Source organism: Bos javanicus, chromosome 4 (genome assembly GCF_032452875.1).
Source record: "Bos javanicus breed banteng chromosome 4, ARS-OSU_banteng_1.0, whole genome shotgun sequence".
Taxonomy (NCBI): domain Eukaryota; kingdom Metazoa; phylum Chordata; class Mammalia; order Artiodactyla; family Bovidae; genus Bos; species Bos javanicus.
In genome coordinates this window covers 86,920,940-86,947,202 of record NC_083871.1, presented here as the reverse complement: position 1 = coordinate 86,947,202, position 26,263 = coordinate 86,920,940, and the positions used below count along the sequence as shown (strand labels likewise).

The window sequence follows — 26,263 nt, the reverse complement described above, 5'->3', positions numbered from 1 at the left end:
GATGGCCTGCAGCCAGACTCACTAGTGAGGGATTCTCACTGGACTCAGCCAGGCAGGTAAAGATGCCCTGTCTAAATAAGCAAATCAATGGAAGTTGTGTTAACAACTGTTCAAAAGCTTATCTTCTCTCTTTATTGATGCAGACAGCAGGTTTTGAAAATAACATTTAGAATATTCTCATATGTTAAATAGAAGCAATAATAATATTCTTCTAAGTCAATATACCACATCCAGAGAGCTAAAGCACTTCCATGTGGATAAATGTATTCAAACATGTGCTTTTTCTTTTATATTGTATTATTCATTTATTCCCCAAATTAAGGCCATGCAAGGAGAGAATGATCTAGACTCTGGAAATGGCAGGATGAATTTCCCCAGACAACAGCAGCAAAATCACTAGAGAATTGTTGGGTGTTAAATTTACAGCCTCTACCTCAGATTTACTGAATCAGAAATTCTGGAATTCAGACCCAGCAATCCTATTTTAGATTAATTTCACAATATTTAGGTAATTCTGATGCACACCAAAGTTAAAAACCACTGATTTAGATTATTAGCTATCTGTTTAATGTTTCTATTAAGTTTTATCATTATAATTTCTGCTTTGGCAATTTTATTTTCAAAAAAGGAGGAAAATGTAAAAGCTTAGTCAAAGTGTTAGTCACTCAGTTGTGTCCAACTCTTTGTGACCCCAGGGACTATAGTCCACCAGGCTCCTCTATCCATGGAATTCTCCAGGCAAGAATATTGGAGTGGGTTGTCAAAAAAGCTTAGGAACAACCCAATTAAGAAAATGGAATCCCATACTAATCTAGAATTTTATTATTTTTCAGTTCAGTTCAGTTCAGTCGCTCAGTCGTATTCGACTCTTTGCGACCCCATGAATCGCAGCACGCCAGGCCTCCCTGTCCATCACCAACTCCCAGAGTTCACCCAGACTCACATCCACCGAGTCAGTGATGCCATCCAGCCATCTCATCCTCTGTTGTCCCCTTCTCCTCCTACCCCCAATCCCTCCCAGCATCAGAGTCTTTTCCAATGAGTCAACTCTTCGCATGAGGTGGCCGAAGTTTGACTGGAGTTTCAGCTTTAGCATCATTCCTTCCAAAGAAATCCCAGGGCTGATCTCCTTCACAATGGACTGGTTGGATCTCCTTGCAGTCCAAGGGACTCTCAAGAGTCTTCTCCAACACCACAGTTCAAAAGCATCAATTCTTCGGCGCTCAGCCTTCTTCACAGTCCAACTCTCACATCCATACATGACCACAGGAAAAACCATAGCCTTGACTAGACGAACCTTTGTTGGCAAAGTAATGTCTCTGCTTTTCAATATGCTATCTAGGTTGGTCATAACTTTCCTTCCAAGGAGTAAGTGACTTTTAATTTCATGGCCGCAGTCACCATCTGCAGTGATTTTGGAGCCTCAAAAAATAAAGTCTGACACTGTTTCCACTGTTTCCCCATCTATTTCCCATGAAGTGATGGGACCGGATGCCATGATCTTCGTTTTCTGAATGTTGAGCTTTAAGCCAACTTTTTCACTCTCCACTTTCACCTTCATCAAGAGGTTTTTGAGTTCCTCTTCACTTTCTGCCATAAGGGTGGTGTTATCTGCATATCTGAGGTTATTGATATTTCTCCCAGCAATCTTGATTCCAGCTTGTGTTTATTCCAGTCCAGCGTTTCTCATGATGTACTTTGCATAGAAGTTAAATAAACAGGGTGACAATATACAGCCTTGACGAACTCCTTTTCCTGTTTGGAACCAGTCTGTTGTTCCAGTTCTAACTGTTGCTTCCTAACCTGCATACAAATTTCTCAAGAGGGAGATCAGGTGGTCTGGTATTCCCATCTCTTTCAGAATTTTCCACAGTTTATTGTGATCCACACAGTCAAAGGCTTTTAGTCAATAAAGCAGAAATAGATGCTTTTCTAGAACTTTCTTGCTTTTTCCATGATCCAGCGGATGTTGGCAATTTGATCTCTGGTTCCTCTGCCTTTTCTAAAACCAGCTTGAACATCAGGAAGTTCACAGTTCACATATTGCTGAAGCCTGGCTTGGAGAATTTTGAGCATTACTTACTAGCGTGTGAGATGAATGCAATTGTGTGGTAGTTTGAGTATTCTTTGGCATTGCCTTTCTTAGGGATTGGAATGAAAACTGACCTTTTCCAGTCCTGTGGCCACTGCTGAGTTTTCCAAATTTGCTGGCATATTGAGTGCAGCACTTTCACAGGATTTCAGGATTTGAAATAGCTCAACTGGAATTCCATCACCTCCACTAGCTTTGTTCTTAGTGATGCTTTCTAAGGCCCACTTGACTTAACATTCCAGGATGTCTGGCTCTTGTTATTTAAATAGGGAGAACTTTCACGTTGTCACAAAAAGTTATTTTTAGTTGATGGATCTTCATATACTATGAGCAACCATATGATATACAACTATTTGTGATAATTTAGCAAGAATCTTAACACTATTAAACGGATAATTTTAGCAATAACCTATAACATACAGTCCTAAGATGTGTGAATTTCAACATGTCTTGTAATCTATTCTAACACAGACCAAATATGGTGAGAAACTTGTGTGTGTGTGTATACATATATATATAAAATTGACAAAGTTTAATACTTATCTGACCAACAGCTGCTTGCTATTTAATTGCTTAGCATTAGGAAACTGGAAGGTGATGAGACTATTTAATGTCAAATATTAATTAGGATCAGATAAATACGGTTCCTTAGATCTCTGTGGTATCTAATCTATATAAACATCTTGCAGTGATAACTCATAAATGATTAAACAAAGGTCAGACGCATTAGTGGAATTTATATCATGTGCCCAAACTTAATTTTCCACTCAATTTACTTTTAAAAAATGTTGATGGGATAAAAACATGTCAATATGACTTAGACTTTAAATCAAATCTTCTTTCTTGTGTTGAAGCATAAAAAAAGCAACCTCATCACCATAAATGAAAGTAGTAGAACAGTTATTATAATTTACCAAAACACGCACACATGCAGGGTAAAGGATAATAATTAAAAGTCACAGAATTTTCTCCTCAAATCTACTCCAGAGTCCCATACACATGTCCCATACTGGCTTTCCTCACTACATCCACAGAAACTAAAAATGTAATTATTCTTCTAAAGGAAACAATAGACACTGCACTCTAAAGAACCATTCTCCTCGCAACAGAGAATGAACTCTTTCATGTCTATAGAAGCTCACTTAGAAAATGGGGAAGTGGAATGGGGGATCCTTTGATCTACAGGTCAGCAACACTGTCGATCAATCTGCAGAAGCATTTGAGCTCCAGGAGCGGGTGACTGCTCTGAAGCACATTCTGAGGGCAGAGTGAGGCTACAGGTTACCTGCATAAATTGTTCTGATGTTTTAAAAAACTATACTTTCTGGTAAATGATGTAGAAAATGTGACTGAGTTGGCAGTGATTCAGACAATCAACTATGAGAAATTGATTCTCACTGAGCTAGGATAATGATCCTGACTGTGAAACGAATGCAAAGTGAATACACTGCACTACAGCAGAGAAAAAAATCCAATTGTGTGAGACTTTAAGTGCCCTCCCTGGAATCCTGGTTAGATCAAGTTTGGGTAAAATCCAAGTGGACCGTGATATGCCTATCCTTCTAGGAGCATCGTATACATTTCCATACTAAATTTATTACCTGCTTTTTAAGGATATTAATGATTAACACAGTATTTCCGACTTTACTGATCAGTAAAGAAGTTCTGCTTCAGTCAAGTAGGAAGAGACCCAGATACAAGGCTCTCAGACACATAAACTATTAGATCATTATATGAAATGAGGACAGACAATGAAGCAGAAGACTTTCTGTGATGCAAAACAACTCATTCATCACACACAGAATTAAAAAAAATTAATTTAAATAAATTTATTCTATACTATATTAATTAGACGTTTTAAGCCCCCTTTCCCCAACTCGGCTATAAAATAAATATATGTTTAGTGTAGACCGGCTGGAAGATATGGACAAGCAGAGATGAAAATAAAAGGCCCCCACAATTTCACTTTTCAGAAGAGATTGCTCTTAATACATTATTTTAAAAGATACATGCATAAAGCAAAAAAAAAAAAAAAAACACACCATATCAAACACACTGGCTTTGGAATCAGCATTTTAAAAAATATTTACATGATAATTAAGAGATCTAACGGCTCTGTGTTGTTATCCACATCACTGAAACACAAGACTCAGATGTGGCCATAAGGAGTCTCAAGAAGAGCACTGGGAGTCAAGCCCCAGGTTCAAGTTGCCAGTCTTTGCTCAGTTTTTAAATCTGAGCAGGTGACTTCATCTTGTAAAATGAAAACACTATCACATCCCAGCTTTATTCACTCATGCCAGAAATAAATTGCAGGGACATACCAGGTGCCACTACCCCACGTCCCAGGTCAGGAGTAGAGGCTGAGCTTTGCTGAACCTGCCAGGTGGAGATACCCCACGGCCAAAGTCAGAAAAACCCCAGTAGGCACTGGAGTGGCTGTGAGCAGATACCCCATGTCCAAGGACAAAGGAGAAGCCCCAGCAAGACTGTAGGAGGGGCAAATTTGCGTTTAGAATCAAACCCCATTCCCGCCAGAGAAGCTCAGAGGGCTCAAACAAACCTTGTGTGCACCAGGACCCAGGGACCCCACAGAGAATGAGATAGAACTGTGATTGAGCATCTCCTGTGGAGGTACGGGTTGGCAGTGGTCTGCCGCAGGGACGGGGCTCTTGGTGTGGGTATGGATTAAGTCCTCTTGGAGAAGGTCGCCATTAACCCCACTATAGAGCTTCCAGAACTTATATAGGACTGAGACTCTTGGAGGACACAACAGAACCATGTGCACAAGAACCCAGGAGAAAGGAACAGTGACCCCATAGGAGACTTGCCTGTGGGTGTCCGGGAGTCTCCGGCAAAGTCATGGGTCAGTGGTGGCCTGCTGCAGGGTTGGGGGCACAAACTGTAGCAGTACATGCCTGGGATCTTTTGAGGGAGGTCACCATTATGTTCATTACCTCCACCAGAGTTTGGCCCCAGGTAAACAGCAGGGAAGGAAAACAGCTCCACCCATCAACAGAAAACGGGATTAAAGATTTATTGAGCATCGCCCCACCCATCAGAACAAGACCCAGTATCCCCCTCAGTCAGTGTATCCCATCAGAAAGCTTTCATAAGCCTCTTATCCTTCTCCATCCAAGGGCAGACACACTGAAAACCACCATCACAGAAAACTAAACAATCTAATCACATGCACCACAGCCTTGTGTAACTCAATGAAACTATGAGCCATGCCATGTAGGGCCATCCAAGACGGACGGGTCATGGTGGAGAGTTCTGACAAAATGTGGTCACTGGAGAAGGGAATGGCAAACCACTTCAGTATTCCTGCCTTGAGAACCACATGAACAGTATGAAAAGGCAAAAAGATAGGACACTGAAAGATGAAATCCCCAGGTTGGTAGGTGCCCAATATGCTACTGGAGATCAGTGGAGAAATAACTCCAGAAAGAAGGAAGAGAAAGAGCCAAAGCAAAAACAACACCCAGTTGTGGATGTGACTGGTGATGGAAGCAAAGTCCGATGCTGTAAAGAGCAATATTGCATAGGAACCTGGAACGCTAAGTTCACGAACCAAGGCAAATTGTAAGTGATCAAACAGGAGATGGCAAGAGTGAATGTCGACATTTTAGGAATCAGTGAACTAAAATGGACTGGAATGGGTAAATTTAACTCAGACGACCATTATATCCACTACTGTGGGCAGGAATCCCTTAGAAGAAATGGAGCAGCCATCATAGTCAACAAGAGTCCAAAATGCAGTACTTGGATACAATCTCAAAAATGACAGAATGATCTCTGTTCGTCTCCAAGGCAAACTATTCAATATCACGGTAATCCAAGTCTATGCCCTGACCAGTAATGCTGAAGAAGCTGAAGTTGAACAGTTCTATGAAGACATATAAGGCTTTCTAGAATTAACACCCCAAAAAGATGTCCTTTTCATTATGGTGGACTGGAATGCAAAAGCAGCAAGTCAAGAAACACCTGGGGCAACAGGTAAATTTGGCCTTGGAATACGGAATGAAGCAGGGCAAAGGCTAATAGAGTTTTGCCAAGAGAACGCATTTGGTCATAGCAAACACCCTCTTCCAACAATACAACAGAAGACTTACACATGGACATCATCAGATGGCCAACACCAAAATCAGATTGATTATATTCTTTGTAGCCAAAGATGGAGAAGCTCTATACAGTCAGTAAAAACAACACTGGGAGCTGACTGTGGCTTAGATCATGAACTCCTTATTGCCAAATTTAGACTTAAATTTAAGAAAGTAGGGAAAACCACTAGAACATTCAAGTATGATCTAAATCAAATCCCTAACAATTATACAGTGGAAGTGAGAAACAGATTTAAGGGACTAGATCTGATAGACAGATTGACTGGTGAACTATGGATGGAGATTCATGACATTGTACAGGAGACGCGATGAAGACCTTCCCCAAGAAGAAGAAATGCAAAAAAGCAAAATGGTTGTCTGAAGAGGCCTTACAAATAGCTGTGAAAAGAAAAGATGCCAAAAGTAAAGGAGAAAAGAAAAGATATACCCATTTGAATGCAGAGTTCCAAAGAATATCAAGGAGAGATAAGAAAGCCTTCCTCAGTGATCAATGCAAAGAAATAGAGGAAAACAATAGAATGGGAAAGACTAGAGATCTCTTCAAGAAAAGTAGAGATACCAAGGGAACATTTCATGCAAAGATGGGCTCGATAGAGGACAGAAATGGTATGCACCTAAAAGAAGCTGACAATATTAAGAAGAGATGGCAAGAATACACAAAAGAACTATATAAAAATATCTTTATGACCCAGATAATCACGGTGGTGTGATCACTCGCCTAGAGTGAGATATCCTGGAATGTGAAGTCAAATGGGCCTTAGGAAGCATCACTATGAACAAAGCTAGTGGAGGTGATGGAATTCCAGTTGAGCCATTTCAAATACTGAAAGATGATGCTGCGAAAGTGCTGCAGTCAATAAGTCAGCAAATTTGGAAAACTCAGCAGTGGCCACAGGACTGGAAAAGGTCAGTTTTCATTCCAATCCCTAAGAAAGGCAATGCCAAAGAATGCTCAAACTACCACACAATTGCATTCATCTCACACGCTAGTAAAGTAATGCTCAAAATTCTTCAAGCCAGGCTTCAACAATACGTGAACCGTGAACTTCCAGATGTTCAAGCTGGTTTTAGAAAAGGCAGAGGAACCAGACATCAAATTGCCTACATCCACTGGATCATTGAAAAAGCAAGAGAGTTCCGATCTGTTTCTGCTTTACTGACTATGCCATAGCCTTTGTGTGGATCACAATAAACTGTGGAAAATTCTGAAGGAGATGGGAATACCAGACCACCTGACCTGCCTCCTGAGAAATCTGTATGCAGGTAGGAAGTAACAGTTAGAACTGGACATGGAACAACAGACTGGTTCCAAATAGGAAAAGCAGTACGTCAAGGCTGTATATTGTCACCCTGCTTATTTAACTTATGTAGATTGCATCATGAGAAATGTTGGACTGTATGAAGCACAAAGTGGAATCAAGATTGCCAAGAGAAATATCAGTAACCTCAGATATGCAGATGACACCATCCTTATGGCAGAAAGTGAAGAAGAACTAAAGAGCCTCTTGATGAAAGTGAAAGATGAGAGTGAAAATGTTGGCTTAAAACTCAACATTCAGAAAACTATGATCATGGCACCTTGTCCCATCACTTCATGGCAAATAGATGAGGAAACATTGGCTGATTTTATTTTTCTGGGCTCCAAAATCACTGCAGATGGGACTACAGCCATGCAATTAAAAGATGCTTACTCCTTGGAAGGAAAGCTATGACCAACCTAGACAGCATATTCAAAAGCAGAGACATTACTTTGCCAACAAAGGTCTGTCTAGTCAAAGCTATGGTTTTTCCAGTAGCCATGTATGGATATGAGAGTTGGACTATAAAAAAAGCTGAGTGCCGAAGAATTGATGCTTTTGAACTGTGGTGTTGGAGAAGACTCCAAAGGGTCCCTTGAACTGCAAGGAGATCCAACCAGTCAATCCCAAAGGAAGTCAGTCCTGAATACTCATTGGAAGGACTGATGCCGAAGCTGAAGTTTTGCCACCTGATGGGAAGAACTGACTCATTGGAAAAGACCCTGATGGTGGGAAAGACTGAAAGCAAAAGGGGATGACGGAGGATGAGATGGTTGGATGGCAAGACAGACTTGACTGACATGAGTGTGAGCAAGCTTCGGGAGTGGGTGATGGACAGGGAAGGCTGGCATGCTGAAGTCCGTGGGGTCTCAAAGAATTGGACACAACCAAGCCACTGAACTGAACTGAAGAATGTTCTCATCACATTCCTATTTTTCTATCCAGGGAAGCAGCATACTAGAGAGGCTGGAAGCATAGCAATTTCTCTCTTGCCCATAGGTTAACACGGCCACTCTGTTTGCATGCAATAATCTTTCACATGTGTTGGTTTAGTTAGCTCCTACTTATGTTTTATTTCAGTGTAAAGGAGCTTCCCATGAACTCTTTAAGGTATGTAGGAGCTACAGACCTGGGTCAGCACAGTCTACCACTGGGGCATTTATCACACTTGGTAATCACCATAATTGTCACGATTGTGACTGCTTCCATTTTTCAATACACCCTGGAAAATGACAGTGTCTGGCTCATGTTATGCACCCAGTAAGTATGATTTCATTAAATGAATGCTCTCAAAACTTGAAATTTCCCTTTGTCAAGGAATATATATGATATTCCTTGACAAAGGAATATATATGATAACATCCAGGTAGAAGGCAAGTCGAGCAATCAATAAGAAGTCAACTCCTTCACATTTTAATACAGATTAACTGAACCTAAGAATCTCCTTCAGGATACATGGGGCACTATAGGTATGGGTGCAAGTTTGAGGTTTTTAGAAAAGAAAAACTATATGTTTTTTATGAAAAAAGTGCTGCAAGGAGCTCTTATTTCCTAGAAATGCTAATGAAATATGAAAGAAAATACCCATGTGAAAAAGCTAGACTAGCCATTAGTTGTTTAGAAATAATCCAGTTTGGAATGTGCCAAGTTTTGAATGTGCTTTGATGCTGATTCTGGGTGGTTCTGCTATTGTTTGAATTTCCAAATGGCAAAGGGCTCTAAAATACAGCTTTTCTTGTTTTCCAATTAAGATTTATAGCCATTTTCTATAAATTTCAGCTATTATACATACACATTGTGCATAAATTTGTTTTCTATATTTAATATATTTACATAAATGTATCTGTAGGTAAATATTTATACATACATTTATATTATGCTTATAAATACATACATATATTCACAAACATAAATACATTTATGTATTTACACATAACTAAGTCTACAAATAGCGAAGTGAAAGTCACTCAGTCGTGTCTGACTCTTTGCGACTCCATGGACTATATAGTCCATGGAATTCTCCAGGCCAGAATACTGGAGTGGGTAGCCTTTTCCTTCTCCAGGAGATCTCTCCAACCCAGAAATTCAACCCAGGTCTCCTGCACTGCAGGCAGATTCTTTACCAGCTGAGCCACAAAGGAAACCCACACCTACCACACTTTTATATATATGGTCAGATCAGATCAGTCGCTCAGTCGTGTCCGACTCTTTGCGACCCCATGAACTGCAGCACGCCAGGCCTCCCTGTCCCTCACCAACTCCCGGTATGTATGTGTGTGTATATATATACACACACACACACACACATATATATATATATATATATAATTTTTCTTAAATGAACATGCGTTGTTTTTACAAAGAGAAATAAATGAAGTGATTTTCATTTTGGGGGGAAAACATATACCAGATCATTACTCTTGATACTAATCAAGATAATGGCTCAGAGCTCTATACTTCATTGATTTGGTCATTGGGAGAAATGACAGGAGCAGAGAAATGATCAGAAAGCTACGTATCATCTTATCACACTCAGTTTCCTCAGGCCAGATATGGTCTCCTCTTTCTCAAAATTTTGTTATCAAAATTCACTCTGTTAAATTAGACAACTAGGTAGTATCTTCTAAGGGAAAAGGTTTAGCCCAGGTGGACAAGAATCGGATTTTAAGTCGAAGGTTGCTGCTCCTTCCTAGACAAGAGCCTGTCAGTTGCCTCCTGGGCTATGGGCAGGGGCTGGACTGGACTGGATGCCTGCTCTTCAGCTGCTTCATGTGAGTCTGTCTGGGGACTCCCAGGGTGGTCATCTCACTTCAGGCTTTTTGAGAAGGAGCCCAACGTGGAGCTTGCTTGGGCTCTCTGTTTCCAGGACAGTGCCTGCAGGCATTTGAGAGGGAGGGGATCTCTAGGTGGGGAGAAGCCCCGCAAACAGCTGAGAGCATCACAAGGAAGCTGGACTGGCTGATGCCAGCCTCTACTCTGCACTCAGCCTCTGCTGCCAGGCTTCTTCCTCAGTCACGGTAATTATCTCCCGGGGCGCCCGACTGCTTCTCTCAGTTCTGGCTTCCAACAAGTCCACCTCTCTAGGTTATCAGCTACTCCTCTGAATCTACCTGTAAAAACCATTCAAGTTCGCTTCCCTCTCCATGGAACCCGGGCACATACTGTTTGAGGAAGAAATCTAGACAGCTTTCAAGTGTCCGAGAATATTCTATGATAGTTAAGAAGCTCCCTGCAGTTTGGAAGCTGGTTTGCCAGAAGCCACAAAGAACCTCTAAAATCCTCTGCACTCCAGCCAAGAAAAGTTCTACCTCTGGCTCAGTCAAGGCATCTCTTAGCTGAACAAAACACATCACAGAGTTAAAAAAAGAGACCTGGTATTAAGAGGCAGCAGGATAGAGAGGCAGCCACATAGATATATAGATATATAGATATATAGATATATATATACATTCACTGGATAAAGGGGAAAAAATCAGTCCTAAACACATCTGAATATATTCAAAATAGCTTTTATAATTCTCTGCTTCACTTAGTAAGAAATCTTTCTGAATGTAAAAAATGAGTCACGACTTCCTTGTTGTACAGTGGATACGAATCTGCCTGCCAACACTGGCGACATGAGTTCGACCCCCGGTCAGGGAAGATTCCCCATGCAACGGACCAACTAAAGCCCCTGCACCATAACTACTGAAACCTCACTCTACAGCCTGCAAGCCGCAACTACCGATTCTGGGCCTTACATCTGCTGAAGCTTGCGCGCCTACAGGCTGTGCCCCACAACAAGGGAAGCCACCGCAACTAGAAGCCCGAGCACTGCAGCTAGAGAGTGGTCCCCTCCGGCCGCAACTAGAGAAAGCCCACGCACAGCAACGAAGACCCAGTGCAACCAAAAATAAATAAATAAAGGAATCTTGATGTTAAACAAAATGAGTTACTTACATATTTCTCTCTCTGCTCTTTGAAAACCCTGAATTTAAAGAATCAGAGTTACCTATAGATCAGTCTTATGGACCTTGTGGGAGAGGGAGAGGGTAGGGAAATTTGGGAGAATAGCATTGAAACATGTATAATATCATGTATGAAATGAGTTGCCAGTCCAGGTTCGATGCACGATACTGGATGCTTGGGGCTGGTGCACTGGGACGACCCAGAGGGATGGTATGGGGAGGGAGGAGGGAGGAGGGTTCAGGATGGGGAACACAGGTATACCTGTGGCGGATTCATTTCGGTATTTGGCAAAACTAATACAATATTTTAAAGTTTTAAAAAAAAAAAAAGAAAGAATCAGAATTACCATGCAGAAAACAGGAAACTAAGCCTTGCATTCAGCCTTTACTGCTTCATAAAATAGGAAGGTGACAAAGGTCAACTTAAAATAATTGCATGATATTTTGCCTAAAAGTTGAAAACATTTAAATGAAATTTGTGTGATAACAAAAACTGTGGACTGATCTTAAATTGTTTTAATTAACATGCAATATTCTTTTTTTTTTTTTTTGCTGGAAGATGTATTTTATAAAAAAGGAAATTTCAGAGTAAAGAACACAGAGAATGACTATGGGTCAAAAAAAGGAAAGGGGAACGGTCAACCCAGACACTAAGCCCACACATATGAGTGCAAACAGGAGAAATAGCCAGATGTTCTCATCTTGAGCTACTAAGGAACTTGCCCAATCCATTCAAGACTACCAAATAGAGTCAGCAGAGGTAATTACAAGGCTGGCCTAGAGAATCTATGCAATTTTCATCTTACTCACAGGGGAATACTACTGGCATATTGTTTTATTCTTAGATATATTTAACAATGATTATTTAATTGTCTATGGCCATACCACCCTGAACGAGCCCGATCTCGTCTAATTATTTAATTGTAATGTTAAGCCACACCTTTATTTTTTCAATCCTAAAGTGATAATCTGCAGGTAAATAAATTCTGAGTTTTAGATTATTTAATGAACCCTATTCAGCCTCTCATGAAGCATGCTCTACTCATCCCATTTACCATAAGAAACATACATCTTAGCTAAACTTTTTAAAGATGTATAGATGATAGGAAATACCTGTCTACAATATACAATTAAGCAAGTCAACTCCCTCTAATCCTCTTGTGAGATTATCAAATACACCCAAATTTGTTTAATTTGTTTAATCTGTTTGGGCTCAAGTTACTACTACTAAGTCACTTCAGTCGTGTCCAATTCTGTGCGACCCCATAGACGGCAGCCCACCAGGCTTCCCCGTCCCTGGGATTCTCCAGGCAAGAACACTGGAGTGGGTTGCCATTTCCTTCTCCAATGCATGAAAGTGAAAAGTGAAAGTGAAGTTGCTCAGTCGTGTCCAACCCTCAGTGACCCCATGGACTGCAGCCTTCCAGGCTCCTCCGTCCATTGGATTTTCCAGGCAAGAGTACTGGAATGGGGTGCCATACTGCCAACTAATGATCACTTGGATCTGTTCAAGTGATTGGATCTGTTCAATCTGTAGTGTAATTGTTCAAAGAGATTTCTCAAAGTGATTTGATTCATGCACAATTAGGCAGAGTGTTATTAAAAATTATTTACTGAAAGAAAATTGAAAGCTGGTCAGTCTGAATGTTAGGGGTGACCAGGAAGTCCTCATGCTCTGATTAGATATCTGTGGCAGCCTCACACCTCAGCTCAGCACAGTCCCTACGTCCTGACTGGTGAAAATGCAAAGCTGGGCTCATTATCCAACTGCCTTGCCCTTCTTAGCTAAAACTAACAGAAGCGTGTTGAAAACCTTTTGCTAGAATACACGTGTTTAAAAAATGAGCATGATACAATAGCATACAGTAAGAGGTGAAGGTCTCCTGCCTCGAGCGGCCCTCCACAGTCCCATTCTTCAGGGGTAAACCGCTGCCAACAGGGTGGTGTATAACCTTCCAGGTTTCTCTTCTATGTCATATAAATATATAATATCTTACAAAAATGAGGCAACTCTATACACAGAGTTCTAGAATGTGCCTTTTCATTCTTAAGTTGGAAATGAGAAATGAATAGTCTAAGATAAGGAGCGATGATTCAGAGGAAAGCATCATATGTTAAAAGAATTTTCAGATTCCAGATGTAAAGAGATGACCGAATGAGTCAAAAATCAGTCATTATTCAATACAGATTTAAATTTTCTTTCTGAGTTACCTATTTCTCCTAGGTTAAGAGAGGCAAAATTACTAAACCCAACTATGTCCAAAAATAAATGCCAAACACCAAACCACACAATACACAACCTTATATTATGGTTCCTTTGTTTTCCATAAGTAGTATCTTCTAGTCTATATATTTGTTGGAAATACTATTTAGACAGGATATTCTATTTGAGGAAGCAGAATCAGTTTGGCATTCAGAGGTTCCCTCCTTCTGAGGTGTTCAGTCAGGTGTCCAGTAGTGACTCCTGTATGGTCTAATGCAATCTTGTTTTGCCAATGCAACCGTTAACTAAAACTTTAAAGTTCTCTGGGTTTAAGAACACTTGAAAATATATCAATACAAAATTTCCAGTTTCAAGCTGTTCTTAAAATATGGTGAAAAGAAACATCTGAATATATGTATTTTTAAATCCAGGAAATCATTTCAATAGTGATCACTTCTAAGAAATAAGCAATGGAAGTCCATTCATTTCTGATGATCTTCTCATTGCTTAAGGTGATAAGGTCTAACAACTCAAACAGAGGGAAGATTTTAATCTCGTGATCATTGTGGGCTACATGTTCATGATATATATTTAAAAAAAGACCAAATGACTTAGTTTTTCTTTCTTCATTGAATTGTCTTTGTATAGACATTGTTAATAGAAAATTTATCATTAACAGAAAGAAGGACATTCATTTTCTGAAATCCTTACATGAAATGAAGTTACTAAGGAAAGAACTGGATTTTAGTGCCAATGTTCTCAGATTTACTATTCGCTCTTTCATTGCAGAGTGATAAACTTTGCTCACCTTCTCGTAATAACTTTAAAAATGGGACTGTTCACTGTATTTACCAACCCTGCCATTTCTCAGCATAATTATAGGCTATATCCTGAATAGAAAAGTTGTTTATAGTCTATGCTAAAAAAAAACACAACTGAAAGAGTAATCTCTTCTCCTCCTCTTCCACTGTTTCTCTATCCATCTGACAGCCAGCATGGATTTTTATTGTTTCTCCACATATTACAGTTGTATAATATTTCTGAAACAACCTTAGCTTAAGTGATTCTATTTAAATATGTTTGATGTGCCATGTGACATTTTTAAATAGCTTATGGTAAAGCAATGAGCTCTCTTACAGGCAGATGTTATGATGCTCTTAGTAACTTTTATGAATAGAATTCTATATATACATTCAAGGGCAAGTCTTTTCTTCCAAGATTGAAGACAGTCTAACAGCTCAACAAGATAAGCTATTATGAACAAAACTAGGACTAAGTGTGGTCAAAATCAATTTACTTCAGCTGTTCATCAATTAAATTTAAGACTCTTAAAACTAATTTATCCTGAAATTTTATAGTTATCACACATAGTTTTTCATTTTCCAGGTGGGATAATAAGCATAGAAATTGAAAATACTACCAACCATTATTATATTAAAAATAAAAAGAGATAATATACTTAACATTGAATAATCCATATTTAAAATTTTTGACTTGGGTATGATTTGCTTGGGAGAGAAGTGTTCCTTTGGATAAAGGTTTTTTTTTAATATTTTTTTTTTGACTTTCTATGAATTCAGACAAAATACTCAATCTGCACTCAGCTTGAGCTAAGCAGCTATAAAATGTCCTCATCTGAAACTGTAAGCAGGACCTGGAATCAAATCCAGAGAAACTAAGAAAGAAATTTATTAAAAAAGAATATAACACACCCTTTTACTGAAAACAAAAGTGAAACTAAGTTAAATAAATGGATTGTCCTTTTTTTTTTAATACCAGTTACTCAGGTCTACCATTCTTATTCAATTAACCATTACCCAGGCAGTATTTATTTACCATTTGTCCTCCCAAAACCCTAACCTAAACCCTGTTACTTGGGGTAATTTAAGAAATTAAGTAATTGACTGCTTTGATCTCCTTGTTGACCAAGGGACTCTCAAGAGTCTTCCTCAGCACCACAATCTGAAAGCATCAATTCCAGTTAATCCAAAAGGAAATCAACCCTGAATATTCATTGGAAGGACTGATGCTGAAGCTGAAGCTCCAATACTTTGGCCAGTGATGTGATGAGCCAACTCACTGGAAAAGACCCTGATGCTGGAAAAGATTGAGGGCAGGAGAAGGGGTTGACAGAGGATGAGATGGTTGGATGGTATCATTGACTCAATGGACACAAGTTTAAGCAAATTCATGGAGATAGTGAAGGACAGGGAAGCCTGGTGTGCTTCAGTGCATGGGCTGCAATGAGTCAGACACTTTAATTTCTTGTTGCTAGTTTCTGAACAACAAATTAAATAATTAGAAAAAAGCAAATTAAAAATCGGATTTTACTTTTTGTCAATCAAGTTGACCAGATTTTTAAAACAAGTGTGAGTAAAAATGTGAGGAAATGGATAAAAATGTGGGGAAAAACAATTTTCTAAAATTTGACCATTATATCAATATTAAAAACACTTGGCAATTTGATCCAACAACTCTCTCTTTGTTGAAGTCTATTTTTTCTGAAAAAACAATTGCTCAAGGAAATAGAATTCGAGGATGTTCATTACCTTGGATATATAATAGCAAAACATAAACAAAACTTTACAAAATAATAAATTTAAATAATTAAAAATGGCACAGAGTTATGGAGAATCATTGTTATGTATTTCTCAAGATTAAAAAATTAATAATAAAAAGAATGTCCTTATATATAGGTCATAATTATAAATGGGTAAATTAAAGGCAAGTCTTTCTATATAATGTCATATAGAACTACCACACACCCATCTGCACAGAAGTCACAAGCTAGACATGCCTTAATTTGTTCAATTTTTCCTGCTTTAATGTATATCTTGATTATTCTATGTTCTAATTTAACTCATTCTATCCAAAAGGTGATATAAATAGCTAATAAAAATTAAAATCCTGACTTCAAGAGTAATCAAACAGAACAAATTAAAATTAAAATGTCATTTTTTAAGCATATCAGATTAGTGAAGATTTTCAAAATGACAGTCTTTAAATCCTGGTTTATTCAGTGGGGTGGTCACTTACTTATACATAAGCACATACATGCTCTCTAGAGGCCAGCTAGGTCATGTGTATCTAGAATTCTGAAAGCATTTATTTTTTTCTATTCAGTAATGGTATATCAAGGATTCTTTAATAAAAATGATAAAAATATAAACCATTTCTATTCATCTATTTATCACTGTTTATAACAGCCTGAATATCCAAATATTAAAAATGAAACATTTATCCTATAGACTGTTAGGCAGACACTAAGTACCAGGATCAATAGGGATTATCACTAAAATAAGGCAATGCTCAAAAATAATTACTAGAATAAATTGGATGCAAAACTCTAGGTAAGATGCATATACACATAATATAATATAAACATAATATAATAAAAACTGTCCTGAAAAGAATACACCAAATTTTCTAGTGGATATACCTGGAGGGAGTAAACAGTGCTTTTATATTCTTCTTTGTATTTAAATGAATTTTTTTTAATTTCTACTTTTAAAGTAAGAATTAAAAAAAGAAAATGCATGCCTCACTACAAAATTCATGGTGCTGCTCTCTTTCATCTATAAAACAGATTGGCTAGATTCATGTTAAAGGTCTTTTAATTTGATTCCAATTTATTAACCCAATCTTATCTCTAATGAGTACCCAATTCTACCATTGAACTCTATCTCAGATGGTTATCAGGCATGTTATGTTCCCTCTAGAGTCCACCCAAGCTCATCCAATCAGGCCTAGAGCTTCTCGTCTTTCCTAAGGTTTCTGATCATCATTTCTGATGGAACTATTTTAAGCCAACATCAGCTATTAATGATGCTCTAACTCAAGTCCAGTAATCACACAAAATCACATTTAACCCTGATTCCAATTAACTCAGCATGCTAATTCAGAAGGAAACTCCTTTTGAAGGCAAGACTACCATCATTATTTGTTTGTGATCATAACAAGCATAGCTGATAAAGTTTACTGAGAATTTTCTATTTATAAGGAGGCACTGTGTCAACTCCATTTAATGTTCAGAAAACTCTCCCATTTCACAGATGAGAAAACTGAGACTCAGTTAGGGTACATACTTTTCCCAAGGAGATATAGCTAGTGTGGATCTGAGATTCAAATCTAGCTCTGTCTGAGATCAATATACTCTATTCTGCCAATTTGTTAATGGAAATTCACTAGAAATCATTTTGCATATGATATATTTTTAGTGATTAACTGCATTCCCATATAGCTAAGTTAAAATGATGTGTGGAGCTACAAAATTTTCTTTTACATATAAGAGCAGATACAAAAAACAATGATAATTTTCATTGAATTTCATTATACTCTAATATATTTACCTGTATAGGACCAGCCAATCTCTTCAACAAGTTTTCTCTGTTGTCTGTAGTATCCATAAATCCAATCTACAACCAAGAAAAAAAACCAATTGATCAATGTGTAGAAAAATGTATATGTACAAATTTTAAAAAACATAAGAAGCCCAAAGCACCATTCATACAATAACGGTCCTCGATTATTCTTTTCTATGTCATCTTCACAATTTCAACTGCCACCATTATAGACTCCACCATCCCTGTTCGGAAATTAGTGTAACTTTTAGCAGGGCACATGTTAAAACTACTGAAGTTCAGGCAGAGACAAAGAAGGTATTCTGTGAAAAGCATGAGCAACCTAGAGGATTTCATCTCATAGAGTGACTAGGGTCAGAAAGGACAGCCGATTCTATCTTTAGACTTTTCTTACCATTCCCTCGATGGAATACGTGAAATCCTACCAACTAGAGAATCCCAGGGACAGCAGAGCCTGGTGGGCTGCCGTCTATGGGGTCGCACAGAGTCGGACATGACTGAAGCGACTTAGCAGCAGCAGCAGCAGCAAGATAGAATGGTCGGAGAAGGTAATGGCAACCCACTCCAGTACTCTTGCTTGGGAAATCCCATGGACGGAGGAGCCTGGTAGGCTATAGTCCATGGGGTCACGAAGAGTTGGACAGGACTGAGGAACTTCACTTTCACTTTTCACTTTTATGCACTGGAGAAGGAAATGGCAACCCACTCCAGTATGCTTGCCTGGAGAATCCCAGGGACGGGAGCCTGGTGGGCCGCCATCTATGGGGTCACACAGAGTCGGACACAACTGACGTGACTTAGCAGCAGCAGTGATACTTTTCAAGTTACAACTCAAGCTGTATCTGTAAATGCTTCTAGGAGATCCAGAGGTTACCATGTTTTCAAAATTTACTTCTAAGGCACAACAAAATTAATAGTCTTGAAGAAATGGAAATTTCAGTGTGTGTGTGTGTGTGTGCGCGCGTGTTGGCTGGGACAAAGCTTGTGTTAGACAGTGTAAGTGAATTTGTCTCTTAGAGGAACAGTGATGCCTGAGGGCGATAATCCAGTGGGAAGCTTGGGGCATCATAAAATAGTGGACTCTTCACGACCTAGAGAGAGAAGCTCTAGTTCTTGAACGTGGGGCAAGGGCTACAGAAAGGAAAATGGATGGAAGCCAAAGGCTCACTCTATATAGTTCAGAATTTTGCCTGGAGTCATGCCTGTACCCAAGAAAATGCCTGTACCCAAGAAACGGGGACGTTAGGATCCATTCTCTTCTTCGTGCTATTGTCCCTTTATTCCAGCCTGTCTTAACACTACTACGCCATTTCAGCTACATTGTGAGCAAAATACATCTCTGTGAGCTAGGTTTGGAAGCTGATCAGTGTTGACAAAACTGTTTCTGTAGAAAAGGCTACAGGAATTTCCTGGTTGCCTGGTGGTTAGAATTCCGGGCTTTCACTGCCGTGGTGAGTTCAGTCCCTGGTTGGGGAACTGAGATCCTGTAAGTCACATGGCATGACCAAAAAAAAGAAAAGGCTGCAAATAGCTAGTTTACAAATGAACATGTGGAACATTACATATTCATAAATTGGGGTTCTGTCCATATGGTTTTCATTTGAATACAAGGATTTATTTATACCATACTGCAGATATGCATACATATTATATATATTTCTCATCAGTTTTGAAGAGAGACTCTTATTTCCTCTTATTCTCTTTACACAGATGTTTTTTTCTTTTTTGACAGTTCCCAATTTAAGGGAGGCAAATATCTCAAGCACGTTTCAGAAATTATTTTTCTTCGATTCCATGTTATACACAATCTGATTAGCAGAACACATCAATACATACTAAAATTTTACAAAAACTTAAAAGCAGGCTATCTTACAGAAATACACATTCTGAATCCATAGATTATTGAAAACCAAAACCTACCTTGGAGAAAGCAAAAAAAATTGTTTTAAAAATTTCTCTACCCATAAATATAGGTAAATATTCTATTGACCATGTAACACATTTCAACAAACATTTGTTTTGATAATGGTTTTATTGAAATATGATTTACACACCTTACAATTCACCTGGGAAAGTGTACAACTTAATGGCACTTACTATATTCAGAGTTATACAATCATCACTACAGAAAATTTTAAAGCATCTTTATTATCCCCCAAAAGAAGCCTCATACCTTTAGCTGCCACCCCCAACCCCACCTCGACCTCCATTAATTTATAGATTTGGATATTCCAGATATTTCTAAATACATAGTCATGTAATACATGGCTTTTTATGGCTGGCTTCTTTAACTTAGCAAATTAATGTTTTCAAGGTTTATCCATGTTGTAGAATATATGAATCCTTCATTCCTTTTTTTAAACTTTTTATTTTGTATTGGAGTATAGTCGATTAACAATGTTGTGACAGTTTCAGGTGAATATCACCTGGAGAAGGAAATGGCAACCCACTCCAGTATTCTTGCCTGGAGAATTCCATGAACAGAAGAGCCTGGTGGGTGACAGTCCATGGAGTCGCAAAGAGTTGGACATGATTGAGCGACTAACACTTTCACTTTTCATTCATGTATCTGGGTTTCTCTGGTGGCTCAGCTGATAAAGAAATCTAATTGCCAATGCAGAAGATACAAGAGACATGGGTTCGATCCCTGGGTCAGAAAGATCCCCTGGAGTAGGAAATGGCAACCCACTCCAGTATTTCTTGCCTGGAAAACTCCAAGGACAGAGGAGCCTGGCAGGCCCCAGTCCATGGTGCGCAAAAAGTCAGACATGAGTGAACACATATGCAGGCACATACACATATCCATTCTCTCCAAACTTCCCTCCCATCCAGGCTGCCATATAACACTGAGAACAGGTGCATGTGCTGTACAGTAGGCCATTATTGGTTATCCACTTTAAATACTGCAGTGTAATACTTCATTCCTTTTTATTGTCTAATAGTATTTCATTGTTCGGTGTCTAAGACGGCCTTAAAGTTCCCCTCAGCTTGACTAAACTTTGGACAGGCTACATCCTAGCTCTATGTTTCTGACCTCCTATTTCTTCCAGCATTTCATTTATACATTCTTTCTTTGTTACTTTGAGAAGTACCTTTTTTTTTTTTAATAGCCCATATGCCGTTCTACAACTAGGACTGTACTTATCAAAACTAAGGAAAACATCTCTCTGAAAAGCAACTATCAAAGGAAATAAGCACCCTTATCTCCCACCTTCTGTGGGAGGGTAGGAGCCTAACTTCCATTGAGGTGTCTTGCTCCAAGTTGTAAAAACTACCTCTGTCATAATGATATAGGCTTATTTTTCTTTTGGGTGGAGCCAACTAGCAAATGCAGATGGCCGATGACTTTCTCCAATGTCCTGAATTACATTTACACTGGGATCAACCTAGCTCTCAAAACACCTTACCTTTTCGGCCTCATCAGAGTTGAGTTTAGATTCGGGTCTGCCTTCTCGCCCTACTGCAATTGCCTTGAATACAGTTTTCTTTGCCTGTTTCATTTTGTATGCCGCAATTTTTGTTTTGATGTTGGCTGTGCCACTTTCTATTTATCCATTCATCAACTGTTGGATACTTGTGTTGTATCCTCTTTGGGGCTATTGTGAAAAATACTGCTTTGAATATTCATGCATATATTTGCTTTTCTATTTAAAAATTAAACATTAGGCTCATAACACATTTTTTAGAATTGTCCATAAAAGGGTAGTCATTTAAGGTTAAATTCTGGGGACAAGTGTTTTTTCATGATCAAGGAATACATACAACTAGATGTGAGGACCTCAAAGGTCATTTGATTCAGAATTTAACAGCCTACAAAAATTCCTATTTTAGAGATAAGACAAATCTTTTCAATGGAAATTTAAGTGGTTTGTACAGGCAAAAAGTGAAAAAAATGGAAACAATAATCCATGGCTCCTGCCTCCTACTCACTAAGTCTTCCCCAATATCAAGGGTTCCTAACAATCTGGAGTTACTGGTTATTCTCTTAAGTTCTCTGCCTGAGTAGGAACCTCTTCAAGAGAAACAAAATTAAAAAAAAATTTACTGGGGTTGAATTTCCCAGTAGGAATTATTTGGGCAAATAAAGAGAATTTACCATATATCTGACCTGACCTGGCCATCACTTGGAATTCTCCTCTGAAACTTTGCCCTGCCCATAGGGAAAAGATTTATTCTCATCATTTATGTTTTGAGTAAAAATATTTTTTTAAATGTAAAGACATTTTTGACATATAAATGCATTTTGGTGATTTCAGAAGACCAAATGCCATGTAGAACCTATAATTAACAAGTATTCCACTGGAAAAAAAAAACAAACAGTAAGCTCTTGTTTTAATGATTCAGGCTAAAGGACGACAGCAAAATATCAGCAGATTTTAGCTTTCCTTGGAGGGCTTTACTGCTACACAATCAGCATTTGTCCTTGGTTTTTAATTACTTATGTTAAGAAAGCTTTTTTCAATACAAGATTCCCAGGTGTTGGTAGCTCTCTTCAGTTCCTTTATGTATTGTTCCCTTAATTGTTACTTCAAACAATCCGTTACACATTCATATGCTAATTACATGGTCCTTGGGCGTGAGAGAGTACCCCACTTTTAAAATTCTACTTAGAGGTCTGATAGATGAGATGTGATAGCTCCAATGAACAAGAAAAAAAGAATCTAGGTTCACTTTTTTTTGTTGCATTGTATACTTTGAAAACCAGTAAATCCTATATAAAGTAGAGTCTATCAAAGTGCTTACATATTTTAAAATCAATTAAAATAATGAAATATAGAATTACTTTGTGTTTCTGTGGGTTTTAGCTTCTTTAGCTTGTATATTTTGTTTCTTTCTGTTTAAAAGTATTTGCTCCGTCTGCTTCGGTGTGAGTGTTTTGTAGGGATAAAACTAAGAAATAAATTTCAAGAATGATTGGTACACATGATGCAGAGTAAGAACATAAACATTAGTAAACCTTTTTAAAAGGTAACTAAACTTTGTCCTGAAAAATTATTCTTCATGAAGGGGCTACCAAAATTGAGAGAAATTTGGTTTATACTATTTTGCTGCCGCTGCTACTGCTAAGTCGCTTCAGTCGTGTCCGACTCTGTGCGACCCCATAGACGGCAGCCCACCAGGCTCCCCCATCCCTGGGATTCTCCAGGCTTTTAGGTAACTTTAAATGTCACTGCTTCAATCTATTCAAGCTTATACTTATTGTGAGCATTTACATATTTTGCAAACATTTATATGCCACATATTCCTTTACTTTTCTTTAGATCCACATAATGGAAATCAAAGTTTTGATAACAACTAGAGGGAAGATGTATATAAATTCAGCATTTTTTGCTTATTTTTTTAAACAAAGAAAAACTCAAGGTGCTCATTTTGTATTAAAATATCACTACAAAAAAATAAATAAAATATCACTACAAGTATTTTGAACTATATAAATCCCTCTGATTCTGCCCTGAATGGCTAAAGAAAGTCTCTGCTTTATGCTGATCAACAATTCATCACCTGCATTCTACGATATAATCTAGCAGCCATGCTCTGACAACACACACACACACACACACAATGCTATTAAGAGGCTAAATGTATGACAGAAGAAATAGAGTGGTCCACAGAAAAAGACTTCCCAGGTGGTGCTAATGGTAAAGAACCCCCCTGCCAATGCAGGGGACGTTAGAGACCCGGGTTCGATCCCTGGGTTGAGAAGGTCCCCTGGAGGAGGGCATGGCAACCCACTCCAGTATTCTCCCCTGGAGATTCCCATGGAAGGGGAAGCCTGGCAGGCTACAGTCCATATGGTCTCAAAGAGTTGAACATGACTGAAGCGACTTAGTAACACATAAGCAGAAAAAGAAACTTCAGGTAGAAAACAGCCACAGATAAAAATCTGAAGACTGGGATTCTGAAACTGGATTTCTCAAAGTAGACTTTTCCAAGGTAAATGATAATTGTATGCTTCACAGCCTTTAAAAATATCACTAAGGAACTTCAGAGGAGGGGGAAAAGGAAGTCAGTGATGGGAGAAATCTGGAAAGGTAGAAAAGAAGGAATAGAATTTAGAGATGAATCTTTAAAGCTTTTGAGTATAGACTTTGATGAGGAAAGACTTGGGACAGGGACCAAAATGGATCATATAGAGGAAGGGCATTGGGCACCAAGAAGTGGCAAACCAGGGATTTGGGCAGCCAGCTGGGCTATCCTATGGGGGGGTGGGGGGGTGCTGTATAGGTCCCTAGGGACTTATTTTTGGTGACACTCACCATGATACAAAAGTCGCATCAATTTTCACTTTTTTATTTCATCCTATACTCTCCTCTTATCTAGAATTCCTTTCAAAACAGGAAAGACATACTGGAAAGTGTTCAATATATTTTGTATATTGAGTATACTTTAAATAAAAATATTAAACAAGCACAAAAATGAACAAATATTTCTAACTGAAGTGAAAGAGGTAGAGGGCAGTAGAAGAAAACAGGTCAGTGGCTACTGACCACTTGAAGAAGAACCTGGAAAAGCCCGTAAACAGACTAGGATTATCAGAGTGATTGACAGATACGAATAAGGCTGACGTACCAATGATAATAAAGATTGATGGTTATGGTAGTCATAACCATCAATTACTCAAAACAAAAGAAGAGCAGTCCCCTCTCAGAGAAGAAAAAATGTAAAATCAGAAATGAGTTCCTTTAAGGAGAAAATCAGCTGTGAACACATCATCTGGCTACAGAAGTCTTTTATTCCTTTAGATATTCTACTGTCAATACCTTTGTTTGTAAAGGAAGCTGAGTTTATGACTCAAGTGATCTAAACCAAAACCTTGATGAGTCAACCAAGGCAAACTTTCCAAGCAAAATTAAATCTGCTATATCGTGAGTACACCACAGAGTCTATAAAATCATAATACCATACATGGCAGGCTTGACCCGGATATTTCCCTGTCATTCAATGTTGACTATTAGTTTGCTTTTGAATTGTGTTAGCACATTTTTTTAGGGCTTCCCTGTGGCTCAGCTAGTAAAGAATCTATCTGTAATGCAGGAGACCTGGGTTTGATCCTGGGTTGGGAAGATCCCCTGAAGAAGGGGAAAGGCTACCCACTCCAGTATTCTGACCTGGAGAATTCCATGGACTGTATAGTCCATGGGATCTCAAAGAGCCTGACACAACTGAATGACTTTCACATACTCCATTTTTACCTATCTGGAATATATACTTGTATCCAGTATATATGCAAAGACATTTGTGAAACATAATTTAATTAATTATGGAAATTCAGGTAACTTGTTCAGTGCATATTTATAGTTCAAACATGGCACTTACTGTTAATTACTACAGATGTAACTTTAAAAAATACACATATATTCAGTTCAGTTCAGTTGCTCAAGTCGTGTCCGACTTTGCAACTCTATGAACTGCAGCACGCCAGGCCTCCCTGTACATCACCAACTCCTGGAGTCCACCCAAACCCATGTCCATCGAGTCGATGATGCCATCCAACCATCTCATCCTCTGTCGTCCCCTTCTCCTCCTGCCCTCAATCTTTCAAAACATCAGGATCTTTTCCAGTGAGTCAACTCTTCGCATCAGGTGGCCAAAGTATTGGAGTTTCAGCTTCAACATCAGTCCTTCCAATGAACACCCAGGACTGAACTCCTTTAGGATGGACTGGTTGGAACTCCTTGCAGTCCAAGGGACTCTCAAGAGTCTTCTCTAACACCACAGTTCAACAGCATCAATTCTTTGGCGCTCAGCTTTCTTCACAGTCCAACTCTCACATCCATACATGACCACTGGAAAAACCATAGCCTTGACTAGATGGACCTTTGTTGACAAAGTAATGTCTCTGCTTTTGAATATGCTATCTAGGTTGGTTATAACTTTCCTTCCAAGGAATAAGTGTCTTTTAATTTCATTGCTGCAATAACCTCCTCCAAACCACCTATCTTCCAATTCCAACTGTTTTCCAGGGTTAGAAAAAAGAATACCATTAGTTTTCTCCCCTTTGCAGAGGTTTAAAAATATAAGTACTTTTTTATCCATTCATCTGCTGATGGACATCTAGGTTGCTTCCATGTCCTGACTATTATAAACAGTACTGTGATGAACACTGGGGTACACGCATCTCCTTCAATTCTGGTTTCCTCAGTGTATATGCCCAACAGTGGGATTGCTGGGTCATATGGCAGTTCTATTTCCAGTTTTTTAAGGAATCTCCACACTGTTCTCCATAGTGCTGTACTA

At 38.7% G+C, this 26,263-nt stretch overlaps 1 protein-coding gene across 6 annotated transcripts in view; it reads right to left on the bottom strand.

Moving 5' to 3' along the window:
• The window catches only part of PTPRZ1 (protein tyrosine phosphatase receptor type Z1), a 208,435-nt gene that overhangs the window by 123,208 nt on the left and 58,964 nt on the right, over positions 1-26,263 (bottom strand). For all 6 annotated transcript variants that reach the window (XM_061414539.1, XM_061414541.1, XM_061414540.1 and 3 more), the window contains exon 2: positions 18,014-18,079. In XM_061414539.1, coding sequence (XP_061270523.1) covers positions 18,014-18,079 — 66 coding nt within the window. The remainder of the gene's footprint in view (positions 1-18,013; positions 18,080-26,263) is intronic.